Source organism: Micropterus dolomieu, linkage group LG14 (genome assembly GCF_021292245.1).
Source record: "Micropterus dolomieu isolate WLL.071019.BEF.003 ecotype Adirondacks linkage group LG14, ASM2129224v1, whole genome shotgun sequence".
Taxonomy (NCBI): Eukaryota; Metazoa; Chordata; class Actinopteri; order Centrarchiformes; family Centrarchidae; genus Micropterus; species Micropterus dolomieu.
In genome coordinates, this window is record NC_060163.1 from 7,115,498 (window position 1) to 7,137,951 (window position 22,454).

At 40.0% G+C, this 22,454-nt stretch overlaps 1 protein-coding gene across 1 annotated transcript in view; it reads right to left on the minus strand.

The window, feature by feature from the left end:
• The window catches only part of LOC123983131 (ras-related protein Rab-26), a 111,960-nt gene extending 99,720 nt beyond the window's left edge, over positions 1–12,240 (minus strand). Inside the window, exons 1-2 of the mRNA XM_046069265.1 lie at positions 11,789–12,240; positions 9,513–9,623 (exon numbers count right to left, since the gene is read on the minus strand). Coding sequence (XP_045925221.1) covers positions 9,513–9,623; positions 11,789–11,965 — 288 coding nt within the window. The 5' untranslated portion in view covers positions 11,966–12,240. The remainder of the gene's footprint in view (positions 1–9,512; positions 9,624–11,788) is intronic.
• Between the last annotated feature and the right edge of the window lie 10,214 nt (positions 12,241–22,454).

Genomic DNA, 22,454 nt, shown 5'->3' on the forward strand with positions numbered 1-22,454 from the left:
TTCCCCATGGTACATCAACAATAAACAGAGTTAAAACAGAAAAAAAATCAAGGACAACTGAACAAATAACCAAAATCTTAACAAGTCAGCACAATCAGACAGGTAAAACGCTCTTATTCTGAAATGCTCTAAGCGGCTATGTAACGTTAGCCTGCAGAGAGCTGAACGAACGGGCTCACAGAGAGCTGTTATCCGTAGTTGAAGCACACAAAATGTTAACAACGTGCAGGCTAAACACTCTGCTGTGTGAGTTGACACCGGACAAAACCGTGGCACATCTGCTGCCTGTGTCAGTTAACACACGTTTGCCTCTAGTTTTGTTTGTTGTTATAAAATGTACACGCCCTGTGCCTTCTCTGATTGGTGAGTGGGACCTTAACAGGAGGCGCATGGCGCTTGTGATTAGTTATCAGGTCTGTCACAAAAGGATGACAACAGCATGAATCTGTAACTGCATGACTGTTTAAAATGGGTCAGATGCTACATTTTAAATCGCCGTCTTCACGATTAGCTAGCTCCGGCACAAATTAAGCACTGCCTAACCCCCTAACCCAGAAAGAAAACATCATCACCTGTGAACAATTGTATCCTGGAGAAGACATTCCATGTATATACAGACTACTCAAGATACACAAAGAAGGAAGTCAGTCACCTACATTGCGAAACACATATCTACCATCCTAGCCCCCTCGGTTGGTAACACGTCTCACCATATCCAAAACTCTATAGAATTTGTGAACAAAGTCAGAGGACTGAAACTGGACCCAGATGAAACCACAGTGTCCTATGATGTGACTTTACATGCATCCCCACAATTGAGGCAATAGAAACAGTAAGGAAACAGCTGCTACAAGACAACACCCCGAACAGAACTAGCCTCAGCACTGACCAGATCTGCAAACTACTGGACCTCTGCTTAAACACCACATATTTCCAGTACAACGGAGGAATCTACAGACAGAAGCATGACTGTTCCACGGGCTATCCAGTATCCCCTGCCAACATTTACATGGAAGAAGTGGAGAGCAAACCCCTTAACTCCTTCAGAGTAACAGCACTGAGCCACTGGTACAGATGTGTGGACGACACATGGGTTTAAATTAAAATCCAGGAAGTGCAAGCCTTCAAAGAACACATCAACTCCGTGGACAGTAACATCAAGTTCAACACAAGAAGATGTCACCAACAACAGTTTTTGTTCAACAGGACAAGAGCCTGCAAATTGGGGTTTCCAGGAAACCCACACACACAGACGAATACCTACTTTTTGATTCGCACCACCCACTGGAGCACAAGCTAGGGGTCATCAGAACCTTGTACCACCAAGCTGACAACATACCAACACGTGCCCAAGCCAGAGAGAAGGTACAGAACCACCTGAAGGGGGCATTTACAGCCTATGGATATCCCAAATGGACCTTTGTGAAAACATATGTGTCTGAAGTATCAGAGAAACTCAGGAGGATTTTCAACAAACACCACATCCCCGTGTTTTTAAAACCCAAGAACACGCTAATGCAGATACTGGTACATAAGTCTGGGCAAACAACCAATAATGATAATTATCGCAATATAATTTTCCTCAATAACAATACAATAAATGTTCAATATATTGTCATTAAATATTTGCTTTAATTAATTTGAATCACAAGCAACTTAGCACTTAATTTTTCTATTAAAAGATTTATTGTGTTAAAAAAAAAAAAGATTAACCAATCATATTTTCTTGAAAAAGATAACAGTTTTGAATGTTCTACCTCAGACTTGTAAAGTGATCCACTCTTTTACCATCAAATGTTTGTCACAATCTGACAGTAAAGATAAGTTTAACCACATAATTAACCATCTGGTTTCTTCAATTTTCACTCAGGAGCAAAAATCTGCCTTTAAACTTGAAAGAAATAATGAATTGACATATCGTGATAATTATCGATATCGAATGATATGAAAGGTTTTCAATCGTGATAAGATTTTTGGCCATATTGCCCAGCCCTTGTGGTACACCTTAAAGACCACACACCCAAACACAAGAAAAGCAATCTAGCCTATGCCGTCTAATACATTGAGGAATGCACAGACCTTATATTGGTCTATACGTATATTGGGGAAACTAAACAACCACATCACAAAGCATGGCACAACACAGAAGAGCCAAATCCTCAGGTCAAGACAGTTTACGTACATCTGAAGGATAAAGGACACTCGTTTGAGAACTACAAGGTGCACATTTTAGACAGAGTGGACGGATGGTTTGAAAGAGGTGTCAAGGAAGCCATCTACACCCGGATTGAGAAGCCGTCGCTTAACAGAGAGGGGGGGGGGGGCCTGCAACAGCACTTATAATGCTGTCGTTTCATCACTTCCCAGGAAATTAAACAAACGTTCATTTTTGGCCTCAGGTGAAGATGGTCGATGGTCGATGGTCGTTCAGACTTGGCCTTGGGTGGCTCTAACAACCATAAAGACTGCCGTTACAATATCCAGGAGCACTAATGAACTAGCGGTATTGATCAACTTGGACAACAACCCCACAGGGGTTAAATACCTTTCAAAGATATTTTCGCTACCAGTCAGTCAGAACTGACAAAGTCTCTCGGATGAGGGACGAAATGTCTTCAGGTATCTTAAACCAAGTCCAGTTGCCCTGGACTTTATTCTTCCTTGGATCACCATGACCTGGAGGACCTAGAACCTTCAGGTATCTTCATAAGAACATGCTTTAACAAACAACCTATTTTGTCATTTTTCTGGGAAAAGACATGCTGTTTACACTTCAGTAAAAAGGCCTTCTGAGGAATTTAAAACAATACACAACAAAACATTCAATAAATAAAACTAAACATCACAGGCTGCATTCAAGATTTGGTCCATTACAATGGGATTAAAATATAGTAGGTAAAATATTCTGAGTGAAGGTGTAGGTAAACATGATTCAAGCCTGCTGTTTCCCACAGACAGGAGTTAGGTGGCAGTGGTCGCACACACTAACAGACAAAAAAAATCACATACAGAAACCATTTCACCTGGAAATTAGCTTTAAAGGGCAGTGAGGATGGTCAGCATTATCCTCCTGTAAGACCCTGGCAGACTGTTGCTCCTTAAAGGCCACACTAACCATCTGTATCAGTGCAAGCTGTGCAGCCATTTCTTTAATGATTAACCGGTCCGGTGCCATGCTTTATCATTTCAAGCAGAGTGAATAAGCGGTGAAGGGGAGAGAAAGGCCATACTATGTAAATGAGATGTAGCATACATAATTAAATACATGCACCCACACACACACACACACACACACACACATCATAGACAGCAGAGAGGAGAAGCAGAAATACGCCCTGCTATTGTACCAACGCGAAAACAAAATCTCATCAGCAATCTTCAAAGTTCTCCCAGGACAGACAGAAAAAGAGTCTGAGTCTGAGATTTCTGACTCATAATTTCATTCTGTTAGGAGAAATTTAAATAAATGGAGAAAAGCTGGCTGAAGTTAGGTTGCGCTCTATCCCCCAAACTTTTTTTTCCCCCCAAGCTGACTCCTATTTCTCATTATCTTGAGTAAAAGGTCACATTTCTGCACATTCCTGACATTGGGAAAGATGCAGGTTTTTAGCGCTCACTGCTTCACTGACAGCTACAGTGTATCATCTTTTAGAGTAGCAGCACATGACAGCACATCTTTTTCAGAGTTCCTGAAAAAAGTAATTTTTTCCTATTTCAATTAAGCAGAGTTACAGTCTAGATGACCTAGGGTCAGCATGGTGTCAGCTGCAAATCAACTGCCAAAAATGAATATCTGTTCAAATATCACTGAAGAGTGTGAATTTAAAAAAACTGAGCTTTTGGGATATTAGCCCTCTAGTTATATACCCGTGATGTTATAAAACACAGAAGTCAGGTGTCCCTTGTAGATAACTGGCCTTAGTAGTTTTAGCATACACTGACTGATAAATGATCAGCACTTTCTAAATTAAAATTAAATTTTGTGTACATTTAAAAAAGGTTGTAAAAGAAGTGCCATTAATTCAACTGAGGTACCCAGGTGAGCATCTTGCGGTGTCATCATGCAATACTTTTACTTCCTAAAGAAACACAGGAAGTAGCGTTTGCTAGTTAAAAAGACCACCCTGCTTTCAAAAACATATGTCGCTATACACAAACCTTGAGCAGTGGAGATGTCTTAGGATTTGGTTTGGTGCGCTTGTTTTTTCCTGTGTTTATTTGATATTGTCATGGGTTGGAGTTTGGTAGTCTAGTTTATTATTTCGTTCATTCACTTTAAGTAACTGTCTTGTCTCTTATCATATTTCCTTAGTTCTGTGTCTCAGTTCATGTCTTAGTGTGTTCTCCAGTTCTGTGTACTTCTGTATTATTTTGTCCATGTTTATGCTGTGTTATGTTCTGTTTAATCTTAGTTCAGTCTGTTTTTCCTGTTAGTAGTTAGTTTATAGGTGTCTCTGTCTTCCCTGCTGTCTCTCTGTGTCTTGTTAACCCTGATCCCAGTCACCTGTGTTGCTCCCGCCCTGCTCGTTTACCCCTGTGTATAAATGTTCGGTGTTTCTGTTCATTCCCTGTCCGGTCATTGCAGTGTTTAGTTGTGTCCTGACCTGCAGTGTATTGCCTGCCTTGTTCTGTCGTGTTGCGTCTCCCTCTTTCCCAGTGTTTTGTGGATTTTGTATTTTCCTTGTGGATGACTTTTATTTTGGATTACCTGGACTCAGCCACTACATTGTAAGTGTGCTCGCTTTTTGTTGGATTAAACCCTTTGAACTGTACCTGCCTGTTTCCGTGTCTGCATTTGGGTCCACCTACCTCCTGCCTCACCACACGCACCGCATGACAAGATTTTACTTGCCCAAATTTTCATGTTTTTGAAATACCACTCTGTACAGTTATTTTTTGCTAAATAATAGCATTACACCCCAACTCGTTCTCCTTCTGTGTAGTTCCAAAGCAACAGAGACACAGAACGTCCCTGTAACCAAAGTAACTCACTCTCAATCCTTCCTGCGGGACGAGAGAGAGATACTGTACTGCTGCCAGAAGATCCGCTGACTGAGATTACTCTGAGTAGTATGCGTGGGAATACATTAGCCTACTATATAACAGAATTTTGTATATTTCTCACTTTCTTCCTGTTGGTCTGAATAACACACTAGGTTTGTCACTAGTTTTTAGAAATAAAGTCGTTGAGGGTCTGAAAAAGTTAGGCAGTGGACCAAACCACTGTTAGGAATATGAAAGGGGGGGTGGGGGGAAGAGACATTATAAATCTTTTAAAACTTAAAAATGCCTTGGACTCGTAGTAGAGAACAAGAACTGTTTGTGTACCAAATACAGTCACTAGACACTAAAGGACAACAGTTGTTGCTAGGGACAATTCAGAAGTCGCTGAATGTTGGTAGGGACATGTCCTTACTAAGTTCTATGCCTTTGTAGGTAACTTACCATGACAAAGACCAAGTGTGGTCAAAATATCAGTATAATAAAGTAATTCAAAGGAGCTGTATGTGCACCATCTGTTCTACTTGGGACACTCGTGATCACCGCGTTACTAATAATATTACTTTTCCCAGTAACTAGTAGTGTAATGTATTACATTTCCAAAACAGTAATATTATTACAGTTACAAATCCAAGTAACGGTGCGTTACTGAACGCACCATCCTTGACGTGAATACGCGACTGCTCTGCAGGTCAGCGGCACCAATCAAATGTTGTTCAAGTCAGCTGCCAAAAACTAAAGGAAGGATGGAGAACGAGGGGCAGAGGCATTCTTTCCACAGCTGTAAGTAACCCCATTACTGTGTCACAGTCTAAGATGCAAAGAACATTGCCGACCGTTGTAAACTTTGTGCGACTAGCAAAAAGCTTTCAACCGCGAGCCATTCTACAACGAAGCATCTGCTAAAGCAGCACAGGAAAGTAATAATAGTAGTAACAAGTAATGTAACTAGTTACTTTTATCACCTAGTTATAAGTACAGCAATATTATTACTTTAAGGAGTAATAAGTAACTAGTAAGTTATTACTGAGTAACTTGCCCAACACTGCTCGTGATATCAAGTAATTGAACCCTACATGATGATCATGGAGACTCTAATCATCCACAGCCTTTTCCTTCTAAAGAAACACAGAAGTTGCTTCTGTTATTTAAAAATAGCATGATATCAAGTAACATCCACACAAGCCTTTAGCAGTAAAGCTCTACCTTTCTCATTTTTGGAATAATACAATTCTCCAATATTACTAGTACAAACAAAGCACACACTTATTTTAATGTCTATGTACATAATGTCTTTATCATTTATTAAGTACGGTGACATAGCAGACCGATTTCAAATGAGTGCAAGAGTATATATTTTTTACACGAGCCCAGATATTCAAGTTGCTAATAATAGAACTCTTTAAACAAACTGATCTATTCTCAAAACATCACAAATATAGATCCAAAGCAGGGGATTAAAAAGAAACATAGAAATAGAAACTCTCTCACTGAGCTGCTTGAAGAAGTCACTTTCCTGGACAAGAAACCAGCCGAGACGAAATTTTCACACTTTTGTACGGATTAAACAAACAACATTATGAAGCTAACAATGTCCGGGCTCTAGCTTCATGTTTACCATACAGAATGAGAGTAGTATCAATCTTCTCATCTAAATCTCAATCTCAAAACGGGTCCTCACCATACACACATGTAAGTGTGCACTGGACCAGTCTGCAAAAGTGAAAAATAATTGCTAGTGTTGTAATGATACATAGAACACAGAATGTAAGGATTCTGAATATTGAAATTTGTGTCATTTATTTTTTCTCACAGACAATAATCCAGTATTTCAGTGCATTAGCTGTTACAGTAAGAATTATGATCAATGAGCCACTGTTGCGAAAAAATGTTTTTTTCTGAATTCTTTTGTTTTCCCTGCTGTCCCAAAAACATACCAATCCGTGACCCCAAAACCACGGTACATTCCGAAATGTGAAATTGGTGTACCATAATTATCTGTTTAGAAAATGACAGAAAATGTGTGATTACAGTTATGTGTTTGGAATGCCGTGGATTTGAAAGAACCAAACAATGATTCACCATAATAATCTGCTCATACTGTCACCCTTCAGCACCAGGGAAGACAGTTGCATGCCATAGCAGTGATAATGAGGGCAGAAACAGAAAAGGCATCTTCACATTGTACCAACAGCTTCCAATAAACCTAATGAAGTAATATTTCAAAGAGATTTTCACCAGGCTTTGTCAGGCAAACAATAAAGTCTTTTGATCCAGATGCTGTAAAAGTTTTGGGATATGCATGCTCTCTGCTCTGTTTGTTTATGGAAGTGATAATGACCAATTCTCCTAGCAAAGGCTGCAAAGACTTTCTTCCATCACTGCAGATAAAAGACCTTCTTTCTATTTTTACCTCTATTGCCTGTGGTACTTCTTGAGAAAAGATTGTTCTGTTTTCTTTATTTGAAAACGCTGTATCATGCTGTATCCTAACATCTCATTTTCATTGCCGCAGGAAAACAGCATTTGTTTTAAAGCCTCTCCCTTGCTTGGTACATCCTGATTGTACTTTTACCTCTACGGTTAGCTGATATGCCGATATGAAACTGAATTCTCAGATGGAGATTCAGGTAAAACAACCAAAAGTCTTCTCATTCCAGGGCAAAACACCAAATTATGGTCCAATTACTGTACCACACACCAGCACTTCCTATTTTTGCTAGGGCTGTCAATTAACACATCCAAATACATCCTGCTGGGCTGCAGCAGAGCGTTTTCTTTTGCTATTGGCTTTAATATACTGGAATTTAACTTCTTTCTATACTTGTTCTGCTGTAAGTCGCTGCAGATGACAGATTCAGTGAAACAGGGCTGAGAATGCCTCCTAGGGGAAGTTTTTCTAAACAGCTACGTCAGATTCTGCAGTTATATGGATCTTGCTTGGGGGAACAACAATAAGAGTACATACAAGACAGCAAAAGACTGAAAGGGTCACTGCTTCTAGTTCACCACTGTGACACTTAAAGCGTGGCTGGGTTTTTTTCTGCCACCGTAACCCTCTTCTGCAATTTCCCACAGGGCACAATAGGCATGAAATGGATTAGCCATTAACAGTAAATAAAAAAAGACAAAAGGATTAGCCCATCAATACATAGCCTCACTTTAAGATCACCTTCAGCTTACCTCAGTTGAAATGTGATGCATCCCATAGGGGAAATGTGGGGTTGCTAACAGGGTTTACACACCTTGCAAGTCACCTCCTCATATAACACTGAGACAAGGGAAGACAGCTACTTTTAAAGCTTGGTTAGTAGAGATGCACAACTTTTTTTAAACGGAAGCTACTACCATCTTAACAGAGTATAAAAGCACCCATCTTGTCCAGTTGTCTTCTTGGCCTAAATCAATCAATCAGTCAATCTCCTTACGGTCAGTAGAGTGCCAAAAATAAAGTGTTCAAACCTAAACTGTCTCTCAAAACAGCGGTGACTAAACACTCTGTCCAGACCAATTTAGACTCCTCAGCTTGTGTTTTTCCTCTAGTCTCTCTTTAGCTTCCTTTGATACAAAATGTCAGACTGGCACGGCCATGTTGTGAAGCATGAGTGTGCTGCGTAAATGCCCCAAAAGATGTTTTAAAGGTTTAGCCCAGTTATAGCTTAGCAACTGTAACTAGGCACAGCTTTGACTTTCTCAACATGCTGAAGCGGCATGCATGGGGCTTTAGTAAGAGCAAGTTTGGAGGGTTGTGTCTTTTCCTTTGCCTCTCCAAAACAACAAAAAAAAAAGAGCAAAAGTGTAGAGAATGGATTAAATAGTGTTTTGATCCGCTTTATCGTAAGCTGCAAATGTAAGCATGCCTGGCTAACTAGCTTCCTGCATTGCTTCCAAGGCAATCAGCATTAGCTAACTATATATTGTGGGTACAAGTTACGTAAGGGAAAATAAAGTTTGATGTAGCACATCCACTTGTATTTCCCCACTGTGTGGGAGCTTGTACAGGGTGCTATCGCAGAATTATGCTGCTCTGGGTTTTTCGTGTGTGTGCTTCTTTTATACTTGTGTGGACTAGCATCCAATCACAAGGATGCGTTGAAGTAGTTCTAGCCTGTCACAGCACAGTAGGGCAGGACTTGACACAAAATGGGTGGGGGTAAAATTAAGCTTAAACAAACCACTTAAATTGACATCCAGGTCCATGTGTTGTTGAATTTCGGGAGGTGTGTGTTCCCTGTGTAGGTTTGCAAAAGCGCATGATTCTAGCTTTGAGGATAACGTTAGAAGCTCTGCCATGCTCTGAATTGTTTTGGTGGAAGGTTACACTCCAGCAAAAAACAAATATAACTGAAAGCTTAGTAATGGGTCAGTAACGGGTGTTGTAATGGGAAATTTCTGTTACCTTGAGCTGCAACTTGGGGCCGATAAAGCATAAAGTTGGCTAGAGCAGCAGCGATGAAAAACAAACACCTTAATTTTACACGTCGTACTCCTCTGTGTGTGTGTGTGCTTACCCTGAAGTCGATGCCCACTGTGGAGATGAAGCTCCCGGCTAGAAAGGCACCATCTTTGAAGCGAACCAGCAGACAGGTCTTCCCAACACCTGAATCCCCCACCAGCATCACCTGAGACACGGACAGACAGAAGGAGAACGGGTTCGGGCTATGCATGTCAAGGCCTTCTGTGTGAGCTCAGCTGAAAACTTATCTACAAACACACAGGAGTTTAGGCAATGCAACACACACTCCGCAAACTCCCATCTACAGAGGAAACGGAGCGTTACACTCTCTCCAGAGAGAGAGAGCAGATTGGAGAGACCAATGGGACAGACAGAGAGAGAGAGAAAGCGAGAGAGAGAGAGGGGTGGAAGCCAGAGTTTCACTTTTTCCCTCCATCAGGCAACACAAAACTTTTGTACAATTTCATATGTTTGAGTGCACTGTTCTGCACATGTTAAAGCTTTTCTAATTTAATTCTCCTAGAGTCTATCAGCAGCAAAATACTCTGATTTTGAAGTTCATTGTGTTTGTTTAGCTGTGAGCAGAGGGGATATTTGTAACACTTAACTGTTACAACTACGTGAATTATCCAAAATCAATGTTGAGTACGGAGCAGGGTTTTGGCAGGCCTGTCGTAGGAACAGCTGTTCATCAGGGAAACGAATACCAGCTGCCACTGGTGAGAATTTAGATATGCATATGCTCAATGCAGATCATCATGTGTCTTTATCCTCTCCATTTCACACTTTCTTGTGTTTATATGTATCATGGCTATACAGACAATAGGGCAGCAACTAATGATTATTTTCATTATCGATTCATCTGTTTATTCTTTAAATTACATGATAGTTTATTCAACAAGTTTTTGATTAAAGTAAAAACAAAAATGTTAGACCAATGTGACATCTTCAAATGTCTTGTTTTGTTGAAACAACAGCCCACAACCCAAAGACATTCAGTTTAAAATGATATGGAACAAAGAAAAGCAGCAAGGCATATTTAAGAAGGTGAGATCAGCAACCACTGCTGATAAACAAAAAGCATCCTCCTTTGCTGTTGGTAATTGACCTCATTCATAATAGAAACCCCTGCCAACCATCTTCTTCATGTTATTACACTGGGGTATGGCTGTGGTGTGCACCACTTAATATTCCTGTTGGCCAATATACTGTAGTTCCAAAACCTTACTTGCAGGGTTCTAAGACACGGATTAAACAGGATGAAAATACACAGCTGCTGACAAATTTAGCTATTTAGCAAAACCATCTACCTTATTATGCATTTTTGGGACAATAACTTCTGTGGGAAATAATGGTGAAATTTACTTTTCCTGCAAGCCAGAAAAGCTAGTCCACATAGTATTGTAAACACACCTACCAAACAAGCACCTCTATGGAAGACCATTTCCGCCAAGAAAAAGAGAAAAAAAATTATGAAAAGCTATGCATAATGAAAGTAAGAAATACTATCACAAGTCAAATCATTAAATTACTGTAAGACAAAATATGCCAATTGTTTTGGATGAAATAGCTAAGTTGAAGTGATAAAATAAATTTTAACTTATCAAGCCAGTTATTAGAGTCACAAATCTAACTTACTTAATCAAAATTGGGAAATACTGAGTCAATTTTTAAACTAAACTGAAGATAATAAATTACATTTTAAATTTTACTTTCTAAATCGGAATGATAAAAAAAAAGACTTCAGTCAAGAATCTTATTTACAGAGTCAAAATAGTGAAATACTGACTTACAATTTTAACTTACTACATCAAAATTGGAACTTTATCATATAAAATTATGATACGAATTCAAATTTTTTGACTCACTGTGTGAGTGAGTATCCAATTATATATTTTTTGTGCAGGACTTTTCATTTAGCCTATTGTTTTTCCCCATTCTCATAGCTGTCTCACATGTCCCTGAAAAGTTCATACAAAAGAGGGCAACATAATATCAAACCTAACACACCATTTGATCAAAAGGACAGGTATACAGTAAGTGTTGTTGCTTTCCAGTGCCAATGATCCTGCATAAATTATTTTCTTGAATTCCCTCTCCAAACACATTCACTCTGCCTTAGAAAATCTTGAAAAGTAGAATTTCAACTTCGTAAAAAACAAGAAAGGAAGATATATATTATCACCAAGGGTTCCATTTTAATGTGTTTAAGTGTGAATTTACTTCCTTTTTTTTATTAGCTGTTGGGATAATTTATTAACTGATTGCTTGATTAAACGCATGCTCCTAGAATCCCTCACTTGGGGCGTTAAGGCTAAACTCCCAGCTCACCTTGAAGGCGATGTCATAAAACTCTCCGCTGTTGCTGAGGGACGGTCTGCTGGGATAAACCAGCCCGGAGGACGGAGCAGCTGCGGCGGCCAAACCTTTGCCCGTCCTGCCGCTGCTCGGTGACGCCTTGGGGCTCTTGGAGCTGCCTTTGCCTTTCACTGCCTTCTTCCTGGACATGGCTCTGGTAAACCTGTTCCTGCTCCGAGCAATTTGGAAAGAATAACGTGGAGGAGAGTAGATGAGATGCGCTTTGTTTCAGTCTTACAACACTTTCCTTTTAAGTTCACCTGTGCGTCAAAAGCATGGCTGTGTGTTACAGCGCAAACTGGTAGGCTAACGGTTCAGTGGACAAAAACTGTCTGTAAAGCGAGACAGCTGTTGTAGAGCAGCTGAGTGACTCTAAATCTGAGAGTGGTTCACAACGTAAACAGCTTCCTCTGCTCCCTCTCTCGTACTGTGATGTTGGGAGCGCATGGAGGCACGGTTGTTTCCGTGCGTTTATAGCGAAAATCCACCCTAAAACCGAACTAATATACTTTTCCAATGATGCTGGGCATTGGACAATGCAAACAAGTGCAGTCTCTCTAAGATGGAAATGACAATATTCCTCAGACTGATGATGTGACACTGGCACATTTTGTGATGATACATGTTTGACATCATTAAAAAGATGAATCTACATCATTGCAGGGCTTTTGGATTGGAATCTGTGCCCATCACCATAGCAGTTGACAATCTCCATTATGTTTTAAAATTAACTGTGTATGGGGTAGCTCCAGGATCTGATCATATCTCATTTGCCCTTTTACTGTTCATCTTGAGATACTGGGCCTAATTCATACAAATCAAAGTACTTCTTAGAAATAAGGATGAAATGTAATACCACAGTGAATGATAAAATACATGAGGACCAAAAAATAAAATAAAAAGGACAAAAAGAAAAGTAAGAACATTAAACTAAACAGGAAAAAGAATAGTTAAAAAAAGAAAGTAAGACATTAAAATTGACAGGTGGCTCAGATAAAATAAGGATTTGCTTTCCTATAAAAGTGCATTTTTCGTGAGACATAAAAGAAGCGCCCGACTCTGACAACCTAATCTCCTCAGGCAGGTCATTCCAGAGACTCTATCCCCTTTAGATTTCAGCCCAGACTCAGGGAGAAACAGGAGACCCATGTCCGCATATCTAAACTACACAAAGGCTCATAAGGAATTAAACATTATCCAGAGCCAGGACATGAGGAACTTTAAAAGTGATGAATAAGATCTAAATAATCAATCCTAAAACAGACCGGGAGCCAATGTAAAGAGGCAAGAACAGGTGTGTTGTGATCATACTTCTTGGTTCTGGTTAAAAACCTGGCAGCTGGGTTCTGTACGTTCTGTACAGTCTGTAGTCGTTTCAGTGTTTTTTGATTAAGACTAGAGAAGATGCTGCTGCAACAAGTAAGCGCGAGGAAAATACTGTTCTTATACAGTAAGAAACAAATTGTACACTGTAGTGAAAAAATACAATGTAAATTCCATTTTAGGGTGTATTTCTCTTTTAAAGGTGCAGCTTGGTATTGGCAACTATTCAGAATTTGGATCTGTATGACAGCTTGTATTAAGAAGCTTGAGGTTTTCTCCACAGACGTTTTTAAAATAACTCAAGTGTCCAATACCCCCAATATTCAGACAGCTCCTTTTGGATATGTGCACAAGTGCAGCAGATGTTCTGCAGGCCTGCTGTAAAATGTGGGACTTAACGCTGCCTAGAGTGAGTTTTCAGGGTGTGGCCAGCAGGTGCAGGTTTTATATAAACCATTTGTGATTCAGAGTTGCTCTAAAACAAGCAGAACAAAAAATCTAATTGGTTAAGCTAAGACTTAGTGACTACAAGTAATGTGACTGTGATCAGTCAGTGTAGGCCAATAGTGAAATGAATAGGGGAGCTAAGCATGGCCACACGTACAGCACCTTTTTTTATCAAAATCAGAATAATTATTTTTGGCCAGGTATGTGTATGCATACAAGGAACTTGACACAGTTCTTACATTGCTCTCAATGTACATGCACAGAATAAGCATAAATAAAAGGACAACAAGCTCAACAACATCAAAAAAGACACAAACTACCATGTACAGATACACACAAACATAAAAACAGCATTTATAGACATCAAGTGCAATGGAGCAGAGTGCAAAGGGTGCTGGAATAAATTATTGTTAGAAAGGTGAATATGATACATACAATATGAACAGCAAGCATAGATGATATATTTATGTTTTAAAAAAAGAAACTCAATTACAACAATCCAAAATAACTAGTAAATAGTTAACAGGTGAAGTAGATGTTAGAGTCACAGGGTTATAGCAGGGAATGTTCCTTACACTGTGTGTTTGGAGTAAACTCACACATAGTGACCAGCCCACAGAAAATGATCAACTGACTGCAGTTCTCCTCAGCTCTTCAGACTAATAGAGCCTTTCACTTCTAGATTTATTATACAGGCCAACAGTTAGCTCTTTGGTTTTACCCTCACCACTAACATCAGCATTGTTTTTGGCCACAGCAGATTTCTGTTTTAGCGAAAAAGATGATAAAACCCACTGTACGCTCCCTGCTCAGCACCAAATGGCAGACAAAGTAAGTGACTGGTGGACACAGTGGGGCATTTAGCAGCTAAAGAGTTTAGTAAATATTTAACTTGCATTCATCAGGTGGCAAGAAACATGACTCCAAATGAATGTTGATGTTCCTCTGTAAACTGTTTGCCAACCAGTTTGACATATGAACCTCAAAGGGTGATGTCAGTGTTGTGTTTGAGGGCGGGTTCACACCTAAAGGTCCGGTTCCTGAATCGAACCAACACAAGGATGACTGTTTCAATTTTCCAACTGGTCCGGTTTGCGTTGACAAAGGCAAAACTCAGACAGAGATTGTAAACAAAAGTCATGTGGTGGAAATTGCGTTCGATTATTATAACTACTCGGCAGGTAATAAAAAACATACCCCTCCAAATACAATTACAGTGCTTTAATGTTTTATTGAGGGTTTTTTTCACCAGACACTGCTCAACAGTTCACTGGAATCCATTGTCCTTCATTTTACTGCTGAATATTTATAACACCTCAGTGTTCTTATGCACCTTATCTAGAAACTGAGAACTATTCTCTTCAGCCCAAATATTAACTCCAGGTTTGTTTCCGTTGCCCTCTAGTGGCCAAAAACTCTGTGATTCATCAACTTTACCCCATTCATTTCAATAAATTCTAATGGATCCAGCATCTAGTTGCCATTAGAGGAAAGTTCTGCACAAGGCAACTCCACATCGATGTGATGAGGTCTTTGTACATCCTTTTAGACATCTGATTACCTGCGAGTTCAAACTAAACATTCAAGGTTGACCTATAAGCAGTATGAATGTCATTGTCATTAATTAATGAAAAGGTTGTCATTTCATTTGTATTCTCACCAAAATTCCCCTTTGGGTCAACACTTGTTTTTGCCTCCACCCACCAAGATTTTAACCTGTACAATTATTACTGTCTGTGTGAACAAGAGAAAGTCTCAGCACATCAATGTACATTTAGCTGACGCTTTCGTCTAAAGCGACTTACAATTGCTATACAGGTCTGGAGCAACTAGGGGTTAATTGTCTTGCTCAGGGACACAATGGTGGATGTCTCACAGCGGGAATCGAAAACAGGTCTCCCACACCAAAGGCAAGCATTTTATCTATGCGCCATCACCACCCCACAGGAAGGCGGTAGAGCTGCGGGGGTTGCACCGTTGGACTCGGGGGAGGATTTCCAGTCGACCTGATGTGTCACTTGTTTGTGAAAATGCCGCATGACTCGCTCCTCTCAGCTCTACACTATATGTTTCAGCAAGCAAACAGTAATTTTACTGCATCCACTGTGGCGATACATACTCCATAAAGCATTTTACATAACCACGACCAATGTATGATCTGTCCACTGCACTGATGACTCACCTGCTGGGGTGTATACTGTATATGTCCTAGTGTAGCCTGTTTCCTCTAGGGAAGAGCTGCCCAGCACAACTTGTAGCCATTAGGCAGCTCTAATTAAAGTACTGACTTACGTGACGTGATTCACTCACTTGTACTGGCCAGACTTTCGCAGCAGGGAATCAAACTGACAACCCACACCTCTTTTGGTCAAAACCAGTCTTTGAGCATTTCAGCCGCCCCCACTTTAAAATTATATCAGAGGACAAAATGCCAAACTGGGGCTGAAGAGATGAGACAGGCACATGGCTCTGCTGTCTGTTATACAATCAGGGCACAAAAAATGGACGGCCATGTGATCCAGCGTACAATCTGTAAGATAACCATCAAAGTCACGTCAAACTGCAAGAAAAGCTGCGAAAGTGATTCTGCGGGGAAATTTATTTGCAGCCCGAAGGAGGGGAACACAGCAAACAGGATGCAGATACGTTTGATGAGGAGACTATTAAAAAACGCCCATGCTGGGTGAGTGGCCAAAACCAATAAGCTGCGAACAACAGGAGGAGCAGACACACACTCATCCACCACTGATGTTGTCATAGAGTTCCTACCTACAGGCACACTGACTGGACGAGCTGTTGAGCTGCTTATTTACCCATAGAATAATTGGTGACTTCACATCACCCAAAGTACAAAAGAACTCCAAAGAGGTCAATATTAAATAAATAAGCACATTAACAACTAATCATACAAGTAAACAGTGTGAACTATTTAAATGAACCAATGGATTTTGAAATTATTTGAGAACTCAATTCTTTTTAAAGGTTATTTCATCATTCTTGAAGTTGGCCTCTCCTATGGTGAAGCAAGCAAGCTCACCAATGGGTAGAAATTAAAGCCAGTTACCTGCTGAAAGCTAGAGCAACAATGTCAATGTAATTCTGAACCAACTAAGAGGCTGCTATTGTAAATAAACACATTACACAGGCACTGTGAGCTCAGCTATCCTTTTATACAGCTTAACAAGACAGCTTGACTGCTCATTCTTCAAAAAGACAGATCCATTGTGTCACTCGAACAGGAACAAATCACTAGGTTCATTTTTTTTTTTTATTACCAGTAGAGACAGATGGTTTGTTGCAATTTGCTGAATGTTTGCTCCCTATACTGTTTCAGCTTAATCACACTCTCACACGTTGAGTCTGTCTCACACATCTCACTCTCTTTGTGCTGCATGATCTGTGGCACAACAGGCATGAAAGGAACTGCGCAATGATTAGAATAATTTATATGTAAGATGGGCCGCACTTACTAAATAGATGTGTGTTTTGGGCAGCTTTTTCAAAAATAACGTAATCAGAAGTGTGGAATCAGGCCAAAAGCAGGCTCAATTAATCAACTTGAAAGACAAACAGCAGTTCAATTTGCAATTTGCATGTTATGTAGAATAAATGTTTCATTTTGAGGCATTATTTGACAAAAACAAAACAAAACATGGTTGTTGTTAATGACAGTGAAGAATGGTTTTAGTGCTCACACCAATCAGTCTTTGTTGCTGTGTCTTTGGATTCCTCCGGCATAATAGGAGGGTTAAAAAAAACCTATGATGTTATTGGCTGGACAGACAGACAAACCATACCAAACATGTACATGACACACACCTCCATATAGTTTTGTTAAAATCCTCCTGAAGTGATGAATCTGGGAGAGTAAACAGCATGAATTACCTGGAGAACAGCACCACCTAGTGTTTGTGTCACTACAACTCCTCCCAGAAAGACATGATCACAAGCTTGTGTTCACGTTACTGGAATATCTTGTGTCATCATGGTGATGTTAATGCCAGTGAGGACAATACTTGTGCCTGCTCATTACTGTGTTAAAAGTCAACAACAGATATTTCATACACATATTTATTTTGTTTTCACTCATTACTGTTGCTCTACACATGTGAATGCTGTAATCCAGCCTGAGTTTTTTATTTTTTTAATTTCCAAATTAAAATTCTCAAATTGAAATCATATGACTACCTAACACATTCATTCAACATTGTTTCATACAGACTTAGAAATTGAACTTTTTCAGTTCGTTTTGAAAATGACTGAAGTCATGGCTTCAACATCGCAAAGTACCCTATGCAGCTGTGGGTCCGCTGGATTCTCACATGTGACATTCCCCTCTGTGCTGACAATTAGACTAAGTACTAAGGCGCAGATAGAAGACATGGAGTCAGTACAGATTGAGAATGACAGTCAAAAGATGCTTTATGGGTTGAAGTAGAAATGGGTGCCAGGCTGGTTGGGTTATCTGCTAAAGTCAATGCCAGGCGACACAAGGTAGGTTGGAGCAAACCTAGTATACAGGAAAAAGATTAATAAGACATGGCCTCAGTTTAGCATTTTTATTATGGAGTAGGCTAACACCTTTCGGTAGCCAAAACCTTCAGCAGCACAGCAGAAAAATAATGATGTCCTTTGGATGTCATCATCCCCAGGTGTGTAGGAGGCTCAGACATAACTAAAATTACTTCTTTCCCAGTCTCATTGTTAATCATGCCATGAGTTTTAAATAAGAACTCATGATATGATGAAGCGCTCACGTACGCCTGGAGATGATTATGCATTATAAAAAAGGAGGCATGGATCAGTATTGTTGCTCTGCTCTGATGGAGGTTGGTGTTGCCAAAACACCTTAGCCTACTACACAATAAAAATGGTAATCTGAGGCTTGTCTAATTATCTTCCTAAATATTAGGAGTGCCACTGCTTTGTTTGTGATGCATCATGTTTTTCAGAACCTGTCTTTCCTATCACTCCATGTCATTTTGTCAATAAAGTGCTAATAAACAGATAAAATTATAAAGAAAGTACATTAAAAAGGGGTTCACACTTATGTTTGCATACCTGAAAGACAGGTACTTGTGGGCATCTAGCATGCGATATCTGGGGGAGGGCCTGATGGGTCACTGAGCCCTTCTTAGTCCACTGCGTGTGCCTGCACTCTGCTGAGGGACAGTGGTGACAGGCGCCAAGGGCCCATTCATGGGGTGCATCTCAAGTCTCTTAATTGCCTCGGTTTACCTCCCTTGCATCTTTTCCTTGTGTCTTAATCTTTCCCACTGGGCCTGCATGGAGAGTGGTAAGGAAGGAGAGAAGAAACAAGGAAATGTGGTTTCAGAGAAATTGAGACGTCTTTTCCTCCGAAGGGTCACGTCAAGTGATATCCATTTCTGATGACGGCGGCAGCTGATCACAGCTGGATCTATGAATGCAGCAGGATCAGCTGTCAGTCGGCTCTAACTGTGGAGACTTTTGATTTGCCTGCACACATGTGCGCAGTGCTAATACTAACAAAAGGAACACAGTTATCACTGCCAGAGCAGCATGTTTTCTCTCTATAGCCGTTACCTGTTTAACAAATACCTGCACATGAATTACAACCTGCATTCTGTATTTATACTGTGTACTGTGTCCTACTTAGAGGCACTAATTGTATCCATAATAAAATGAATGGGGGAAATAAAGATCCTTCTAATAAATTTTTAAAAAGTTGTTTGTGGCCCTTCTGTTGTTAAGACCTGCAATGAACACAGATTTTGAACTAGATGGAGACTCAGAAAACCCCCCCCAAAAAAACCGTGGACCATAACAATGCAAGGAAGGATCAAGAAGAAAGAAAATGTCACACAACAGACTTTGGATGTATCCCCCGCTCTCCTGTCACAAGTACCTCAATCCACATATCCTAAAGAATTAAATGGCAGCTGTACTTTACAAGTCTAGTAGAACAAGCACATTATTTCTAACACACATCATGCTAGATCTGGTGGTAGTGTTAGAGGACAGGTCATGGGGTCACCAAAATTGCCAGGTTTCATCCTCTAGCCAACATGACATGAATGCTGCCACAATGGGAGGGGGAGGGGGGGAATTAGGGCCCAAAGTTGTATTTACAACAACAAAAAGCAAGAAGGCTAAGAAACTCCAGGGGGATAGGGGGTTGGTTGTTGTGTCCTTATAAATACATGTATGTTTATTTAACCCATGTACTAATGTACTAATACATGCAAATATGTGCATTAATTAGCCATTTTTTTGTAGTAATAGCTAGCTAGACTGACCCGTTTTTATACTAGTACAGCTTTATGTGTTTTGGGTTAGAGTTAGATATGTGATATCACTTATTTTTATTTACAGTGCACTTCTTTTGTAATGTGTTGCAAATTACTCTCTAAGAAAGTCTAACAACATAAGGTCTAACTCTGGGAAAGAAAGATGCAATCTCCTGGCAGTTTCTTTGATGTCAGTGGGGTTAGAGAGTGAAACATCATTAAATGGTCTGATGGTTTAACTTTAATAGTACAGCATCAAAGAAGCATATATTACTATCTACAAACTACCAGGACTCCAGAGAACACCCAGGCTACAAGGGACGAGTGAAGTAGTGACCAGATGTGACCCGATGAGGTTTGACTTTAGGACAAGTCACTTTGGATTGAAGCATCTGCCAAATGAGTGAATGCAGTTCAGGGTGCAGTTTTCTGCTGGTGAGCAACAAATGCCCCTGGAAGAAAGTGTCTAATAAAGGCCAAGTAAATGTAGTGTCCTGTCTATTGTCTGACTATTATAAAGGTTATGCTCGTGATAATTTGGCATTATATTTGGCTAAATAAAGCCTGTGTCGTCTAATTAGGCAATCATAGGCCCATGTTGGTAGCATTAAATGTAAGGGTATAATAGCTGTAGCACATATTGGGTCCGATATGGCATTGTATTTGATTTCCAATTAAACTATGATCATGGTGTCTAATCGTGTATTAGGATCTAGTATTTGGTTTCTAATTACAGCGTAGTTTGGTATAATAGTGTAGTATATTTTGGGTCCAATACAAAAAGTATTAAAGTCCTGTGGTCGACCCATTCAACCACCATGACTTCCTCCCCCCATCGACTTTGTTGCTCTTCATACACCTGACTTGGCAGAAGGGGCTCGAGACTAACTTCTCTCAACACCATGCGTTACCCAGTTGGGTGTCCAATTGGGTCGTGCACCCGCCCTGTCCACTGGTGGTGTTGCTGTGTCCTCAGTACCACTTATAGCCAGGTAACCAGTTTCAGCAACTGAGAAATCTTCTTCTTCTTCTGACTTTATTGGCAGTTGGTAAATGGCTCTCGGGTGCATTACCTTCACTCCCTGACCTGGAGTGTGGACTACATGATCTATCAATTAAATACATTGGAAACAAATACAAAAATAAATAAATAAATGATACTAATTCTTAAATTTGATTCATTAGCCTTGTTGATTACCCCTCTAAAGATGTTTCTACCTGAAGAATCTTTTTAGAATATTACTGATATTTTGTCTCCATTCTCTCTTAGTGCAGTCTTGAAAACTTCTCTCTCTTTATCATACTTCTGGTAATACAGTCACATAGAGACAACTGTTTAGGTTAGCATTATTTTTAAACATATCTTCCTTTACTTTCTTTGAATCATTCACTCTGCCACATCTTTTTGATTTGCCCCTTAATCACCACTGTAGCTTCTGGCTTACTAATATTCACAGTGATGTGATTACTCCCACTCTCCAAGGCCCGTTTTACAGCTTTATCCGCCTGCTCATTCCCATCAACTCAAGCATGGGCAGGGACCCACACAAAGCTAACTGACAAACTCTGAATTCTGAAAAATTATTGGAGCACTTCAAACAAAAAATCCTCTCTACTCCTATAGTTGCAAAATGTTAAACTCATTAATTCTTCACACGAATCAATGATGCAATTACCACTGTCTGGCCAGACCTCCTCCACCCATTGCATGGCAGTAACCATGGCCATCATCTCACTTGCGAAAACAGATACATCATTGTGTCCTCCCACACTGGACTTTAGACTCAGGGATTACTACTTCTGCTGTTCTACCCGTCTTTGGTCTTTAGAATCATCTAGATAAATCCATTAATAACATTAGTAATTCATTCTGATGCATGAATTAAATATCTTATCAACCCAAGCAGGGTAAGATCTTTCTCTGGCTGTGGCTATAACCAAGGAGGTATAGCTGGCAGAACAGCAGTTGGAGAGTAGCGCCGATCCAGTAAATGGTTATTATGTCCTTGTAAATTAACCCAATATGTCATCATAATTTGCTAATCTAGAACAGAACTAATTAAACCTAATATACAGTGGGTACGGAAAGTATTCAGACCCCTTTAAATTTTTCACTCTTTGTTTCATTGCAGCCATTTTCCAAAAATTAAAAAAGTTCATTTTATTTCTCAGTAATGTACACTCAGCACCCCATCTTGACAGAAAAAAACAGAAATGTAGAAATTTTTGCAAATTTATTAAAAAAGAAAAACTGAAAGATCACATGGTCATAAGTATTCAGACCCTTTGCTCAGTATTTAGTAGAAGCACCCTTTTGATCTAATACAGCCATGAGTCGTTTTGGGAAAGATGCAACAAGTTTTTCACATCTGGATTTGGGTATCCTCTGCCATTCCTCCTTGCAGATCCTCTCCAGTTCTGTCAGGTGGGATGGTAAACGTTGGTGGACAGCCATTTTCAGGTCTCTCCAGAGATGCTCAATTGGGTTTAAGTCAGGGCTCTGGCTGGGCCATTCAAGAACAGCCACGGAGTTGTTGTGAAGCCACTCCTTCGTTATTTTAGCGGTGTGCTTAGAGTCATTGTCTTGTTGGAAGGTAAAC